The following is a 6,772-nucleotide window of genomic DNA, read 5'->3' on the forward strand; positions in this document are numbered from 1 at the left end:
TTATTACAATGCGTTGTATTTATTTGGCACTTTTACCGTATTAGGAACCCATGGGTCGGGGGTTCTCATTCCGTATATATCTCTTGTTTTTCAAATACAGGTCCAAGTGAACTGTGGTTCATCTAAGAGACGGCAAAGATCTTTATATTCTCTACTTTATATTTTGCTTAGAATCTCTCCACCTTTATTTTGAAAAGCTCATATTATGTATTGAACTCTTTTGAACTTGCCTATAGAGGTTTTTATGTTTTTTTGGGAGAGGTTAGGAGATACTGTTGTCATCTACTGTTATACTGTACCCTAGCCGGCTAAACTTCGCGGGTCGCGACTAGTGGCTATTTAATTATGTTATATACTTATACTGTCCTTCTCTTATTCTCCCTAATGCCTTTATCTGTATATCGCCTTCGACTTCACGCTTTATCTTTGAGTTGTCGATGCGTGAGTGATACGACTTCACGATTTTATTTTTACTCTTTTTAGGCTTCTTGTTTAATACTTCCTTTCAATTTTACTTATAATTATGTATTAAAAATCCCCCATCAGAGTCGTACCACCTTATTATCATTGACTTATGACTCGAGCATAAGGATTTGAATATTAGGGTGTTACACACTTTCGACACTTCATTAGCCATGTAAACAATCCTTGCACTTCTTAATTGCATACACCAAGTGACACCAAAATTATTTGACCCACTTTAATTTAAAAACTGTCCAATGGACGTACCAATTTGTTTTGTCGATTTTTAGCAAATCGATGGTGATTCGATTCTAATGGCTGGGAGCAAAACCTACTCCTCTTTTTTGCGAGTGCCAGTTTTCTAGAAGTGCATCAAAGATCCTCGAATTAGACAAAATTTAAAATGGAAGACTAGAAAAGGTGTTAAATAAATATTTTGAAAGTAAAATTGACCGAAATCAAAATGGTTTGCGTTGGATTTAAACAAAGCGATAAAATGCCTTCGACTGAATCAAAGGACTTTTAACATGGAAATTAAAAATGCTGGAATGTAAATTTGACAGGAAAATTAAGTTGCTTGAAAGATAAATTGAACACGAAAAGTAAAGTTTTTGCAAAAATTGTAAATTGAAAAGATAAAAACATAGAAGAAACCCTACAGAAAAGAGACTCGAACGCAGACTCAGATATTCGCTAGGGATGTGAGTGTGTTTGAATGTTTTCTGAAGCAAAGTTCCAACCATTGTAACTTCGAGTTTTCTATTATTTATAAGCATTTTCTTAACTGATCAATTTTGAAATGAAACTCCCACGTGTGCGAAAACATGGGTAACCGTTCTCATTCTTTTGCCTGATCACGTAACAGTTACAGAATAACCTTTGATTTCAAGAACTTTCGATCTTCTTTATTTGAGTAACTCCTCGATTTGCTAAACTAATCAAACTCTTACTCAATGTCCCTAAATATGTCTTCTTCGATACCAACTTCTCTTCCAAAAATTTACTTAACAATTCGAATCATCTTTTCTTTCTAATTTATTTATTTTTAACTAACATGGGATAATCTCCAAAATTTTGTTAGCTTGTGAAAATTAAACGGTATAGAACTAATATATTTACCAAGTAAATAGAAGCTAAGTTTCATAATTTGATATCCAATTAACTACCAAGAAAACCTATTAGTATTTATACTTGGATGAAAAAAATGAGAAAAAAAAAAACCATTAAAAAGGAGACGTTTTCCAATAATAATAATAATAATAATACAAAAAATATATTTATTAATTTTTAAATATTTATTCTAATATTTTAACTTGTAACAAAAATATCTAACATAAAAATTTGTATAGTAGAATAATAAAAAAAAATTATTACTTAAACCATAAAAACATATTTTAATACTATCTTGATTATTATCACATAATATAATATATTTTAACTTGTTATCAAAAAATCTTAAAATTTAACTATTTTATATTTTAATATTAATTATTAAATAATTAAAATGAACTAAATATATTATAATAAAAATAAATGTGTTTTATATTATTTATTTTACGATTACAATTATATTAATATTAATAGAAAATATAGATTTATTGCTGGTCTAATACATTTTATTTTTTTGGAATAAAAAACTAAAAATAAATATTCTTATGATAAGTTAAAATATTAAAACTAAATAAAATTTGTGAATCCAATTACTAAAACTTTTAGTAAATAGAAATCTACAAAAAATAGTCCAAATTAAAGTCCAAACCAAAAACTTACACAAAGGTGTAATACATTAATAATGCATACAAAATGGCCAAAATTTTCGAGCGTTCGGTGCAGATAGCAAGTTAATTAACCTGATAATTATTTTCGTTTAACCTCACATATGAAAACGAGAAACAGAAAATCAATTCATAAAGTTGTGACAAGAACAATAAATGAGTCATTTTTTAAACAAGACACGTATGATTCTCATAGCATGCCATTTTTCTTCCAGTCAGCACCATAGAATTTTCTGTAGTGAAATAGTTATCCTAAACTACTTGCACTACTCACTAAACTAAATCCATAATTTCTTTATATATGATAAAAATGAAGTGGAGCAAAAAATCTAACCCCGCCGTGTAGTTGGACGAGTTTTCATCTTAAATTTAAGAGTTTAGGTTTGGTTCAATATCGAACTTTTGTCACTTGTGTTAAAAAGTCAATAATGGTTTGCCGCTATATCCGTCTGCATACCATGGATGTGGCCATAAAATATTTTTTCTTAATTGAAAGCCTCTATCCGCGAGGCCCGCCACAGACATAATATATAGATAGTTGATATATTATAAAAATATTATTTTTTTTTAAAATATGATTAAATAAATAGAATATATTTTTAATATAAAATTTTTTATAAAAAGATATTTTTATTGTCTTCAATTAGGTGCCATATAATATTGTTCTTAGCTTCTTTTATAGGATAAACTCTATAAAGAAAGTAAGGAAACACTAATAACTAATAAGTAATAAGGAGATCAATGGAGGTTTCTTACACTGATCAAGAAGTTGCAGTAGGAACAGTGAAGCTCAGTTCTAACAGACTCAACGACCTCAAATCATTCGATGAAACAAAAACTGGCGTCAAGGGTCTTGTTGACAAAGGCCTTACAAAGATTCCATCACTCTTCCATCACCAACATGATAATACGAAATCTGACAAAGCCGCAAATGTATGCAACTCAGAACATACAATTCCAGTTATAGACCTTGAAGATGTTGTTGTTACCAAAGATCCAAGCAAACGCGAAGGAGTTGTTTCAAGAATAAGGGAAGCTTGTAAGACATGGGGTTTCTTTCAAGTGGTGAATCATGGCATCCCTGAGAGTGTTCTTGAGGAGATGAAAGATGGGGTTAGAAGGTTCTTCGAACAAGACGATGAAGTGAAGAAAAAGTTTTATACACGTGACCAGAATAGGTCGTTTATTTATAACAGTAATTTTGATTTATATAGTTCACCAGCACTTAATTGGAGAGATACTTTTGTGTGTTATCTTGCTCCTGATAATCCTAAACCAGTAGAATTGCCAGTAGTATGCAGGTATGTTCTAATTGCACTAGCTTTCACTTATATTACTAGATTAATCTAGACTTCCTTAATTTGTTCTGTTTGGCTTAGTTTCAAACACAGATAGTTAGGATGAGATAGGATATATTTGTGACATCAATAAGTGTTTAGATATTAATATAGAATATAGAATATATATTAAATAATATATATTTATATACATACATGATAATAGATTTGATAGCTAATTTTTAATGTATTGATAATATTTTTGTTGTGACATTATATTTCATTAGTATCATCATGTCTTTTCTTTTTCTCTCTGTCTCGTGATATTTTTTCCCCTTTCTGTATTAGTCTTATTGGCTTATTGAACATTTTCTTTACATTTTTGTATCTATGTATTTGTGTTTTTGAAACAACTATAGATAAAAAATCTTTATTTTGGTGGTAGATCTTCTTAAAAAGAAGTTAGAGTATAATTGTATTTTTATTTTTAGAATTTTGTGAATTAAAAAAAATCAAAAAGTAAAAAAATATTATTTTTTGTTTTGCTTTCTTACAATTTTTTTTTTTAAAATACAAACCAAACATATTTCAACAATTTTTCTTTGTTTAATCTCTTTATTGATAGAGATTTTTTTTACTATTCGTTAGCATTATTATATTTTATAATCAGAGAAAAGAAATTTTATATTAACTAATTGCAAAACACCTACAATAATTTCTGTGAATTTTCTAATTTAGCAGTTTCACTTTCATTTGTTCATTTTGTTTGTGACTCTGTGAATATCAGAATTTTTACACCAAAGTGTCATTATTTTCGAAACTTAATACTAAATGTCACTTTTTTAAAATTAATTATTCAAATGGCACTTTTTTTATAATAACATAATAAATTATAATTAAAAATAAATAATAAATCAATTGTAACCTTAATAAAGAGATAACAATTAAATAATTAATTTAAAAAATGATATTTTGATAATAAATTTTAAAAAAGAATAGAAAAAGAATAGAATATTAATAAAAAGGGTTATGCTAAGTAACCAATAACTTTCTTGAACAACATGAACAACTACCAATCAAATCAAAACACACCACCTCCAAATTACCTACCTAAATCTTAATATTAGAATAACCATCCGTACACCTAGTGAAATGAACATCCGATATATCCAGTATTCACATTGTTTAGTATTTTTATTATCTACCTATACTTTTCCTAATAAAAAAGCTTGAATACAAGTTATATCAACTAACACTTCAACTAATCCAAATATACATGAATTATGGATCAAATTTAATAGAAGAAAGTTAAACAAAAAGTTATAAAATTCATTGCAAATATAGTTACGTTACACAATGAACAAAGACACAAATTTAAACCCTGTATTTTCTACCAGAGAACATATATTTACTTGGTAATACTAATTTGAATCTTCTTGTAGGGATATCCTTCTTGAATATGGGACTAATATTATGAAATTTGGGATTGCACTCTTTGAATTACTATCAGAAGCTCTTGGTTTGCATTCAAACTATTTAAGAGACATAGGTTGCACTTATGGACGTATTTTGCTTTGTCATTACTACCCTGCATGTCCTGAACCTGAACTAACTTTGGGAACCACCAAGCATTCTGATAACGACTTTATCACGGTGCTTCTCCAAGACCATATTGGCGGCCTTCAAGTCCTTCATGAGGATAAGTGGATCGATATACCGCCGGTACCAGGGGCTCTAGTGATCAATATTGGTGATCTTCTGCAGGCAAGTTTTCTTATTCTCTTTTAAAAACTATTACTAATATTTTTTATGTCTATAGTTTCATTGATAACAAAAGCTTTGTTGTTGAGAAGAAAAGGGTTAATAGTTAAATGATTCTTGTGTATTCATCAATTTAATACTCGAAAGATCAAACAGATCAAATTAATCCTTAAAAGATACCGTGATAAATCAAATTAATCCCTTTACTAATTAGATATTGAGGTATCACAAAATGATTATATCATATGTCAACATCTTATTGATTATAGGACCAATTTAATTCACAGTAGTATCATCCGAAACCAATTTGAGGCATTGATCTTTGAAGAACTAAAATAATGCATACTTTATTTTTTAGGGAGTATTTTCACTATTAAACTTAAGAAAGAAAAAAATTGATAGGTTAACTGCATACTAATCATATACATTAATTTAGAATGGCTACCAATAACTGCTCTTGCTGAATTTCCATACTAAATTTAAAAGTATAATATATTATGTTAAAACACCATGCAATTAATGTAAAAAAAGTTTCAACTAAGATCCTATAATGTATTAAGTTTATTTAATTTTGGATGAAAACAAAGATTTTATTAAAAACTTTTGTACACTGGAAAATCTGATTAGGAAGTTAGTAATTATAAAAATTTCATAAGAATTTTCACCCTAGAGAACTTGTTCTTAAGCAAATTTTGTAAATTAAAATGAGCTTATCCAAAGTTGCTAATTCTACAATTTTATTCTTTTTCTTAAAGTGCAGCTTATAACAAATGATATATTTAAGAGTGTTGAACATAGAGTACTGGCAAATCTCATTGGTCCAAGAATATCTGTTGCAAGCTTTTTCTGCTCAGGTATGAGATCATCATCAAAGCTTTATGGTCCTATAAAAGAATTGTTATCCGAAGACAATCCTGCAAAATACAGAAAAACTACGATGGAAGAGTATGCAGCATACTATAATGCCAAAGGTCTTGATGGAACCACTGCTCTTGAACATTTTAGAGTTTGACTAGAAAAATTTGAAACTGGAGTTAGTTTAATAATCATGTTGGTAGTGACATAATTTGTAATTGTAATTGAGATTTAGTTATATATAAGTTGAACATTTGGTTAGTTCCTTATTAAAAAAAAAAAAACAATAATAATGATACACATATTTGCTTGGTTATATAGAAAGCAAGGGCTTATTCAGCCAAATGTTCGCTTCATAGCTTTTTGAAATAAAAAAATAGAAAAAAAAGAAAAATTGAATAAGGGAAAAAATATTAAAAATAATAAAATAAAGTGTCAGTGAAATAGTATTTTAGTCTTCTTTAAAACATATTACTTCAATCTTGCAACTCAATTGTAAATTATTACGTATGGGTGGCAAAGCAGCCGGCCCGCCTCTTTTTTTTTGAAATATTTTTTAGAACAATGTTAGGGAGCCAGCAACATTTGTGATTAGTAGCCATCAAATAGCCATCAATGATGATTTAATGGTGTGAGATTGTT

At 28.4% G+C, this 6,772-nt stretch overlaps 1 protein-coding gene across 1 annotated transcript; it reads left to right on the forward strand.

Moving 5' to 3' along the window:
• Positions 1 to 2,872: 2,872 nt before the first annotated feature.
• LOC107612748 (1-aminocyclopropane-1-carboxylate oxidase homolog 1) lies at positions 2,873 to 6,446 on the forward strand. Its single transcript, XM_016314471.3, has 3 exons — positions 2,873 to 3,538; positions 4,957 to 5,278; positions 6,036 to 6,446. Exons 1-3 carry the CDS (start codon positions 2,979 to 2,981, stop codon positions 6,285 to 6,287), a joined length of 1,134 nt encoding a protein of 377 aa, XP_016169957.2. The 5' UTR covers positions 2,873 to 2,978; the 3' UTR covers positions 6,288 to 6,446.
• Positions 6,447 to 6,772: the final 326 nt, after the last annotated feature.

Source organism: Arachis ipaensis, chromosome B8 (assembly GCF_059453495.1).
Source record: "Arachis ipaensis isolate K30076 ecotype BB chromosome B8, ASM5945349v1, whole genome shotgun sequence".
Taxonomy (NCBI): Eukaryota; Viridiplantae; Streptophyta; class Magnoliopsida; order Fabales; family Fabaceae; genus Arachis; species Arachis ipaensis.

Excerpts from the sequence above, each read along its gene's own strand:
- LOC107612748 (XM_016314471.3), top strand. The coding sequence starts at position 2,979 with ATGGAGGTTTCTTACACTGATCAAGAAGTTGCAGTAGGAACAGTGAAG. Across the intron at positions 3,539-4,956 it reads GAATTGCCAGTAGTATGCAG|GGATATCCTTCTTGAATATG; the intron begins GTATGTTCTAAT and ends ATCTTCTTGTAG. Across the intron at positions 5,279-6,035 it reads ATATTGGTGATCTTCTGCAG|CTTATAACAAATGATATATT; the intron begins GCAAGTTTTCTT and ends CTTAAAGTGCAG.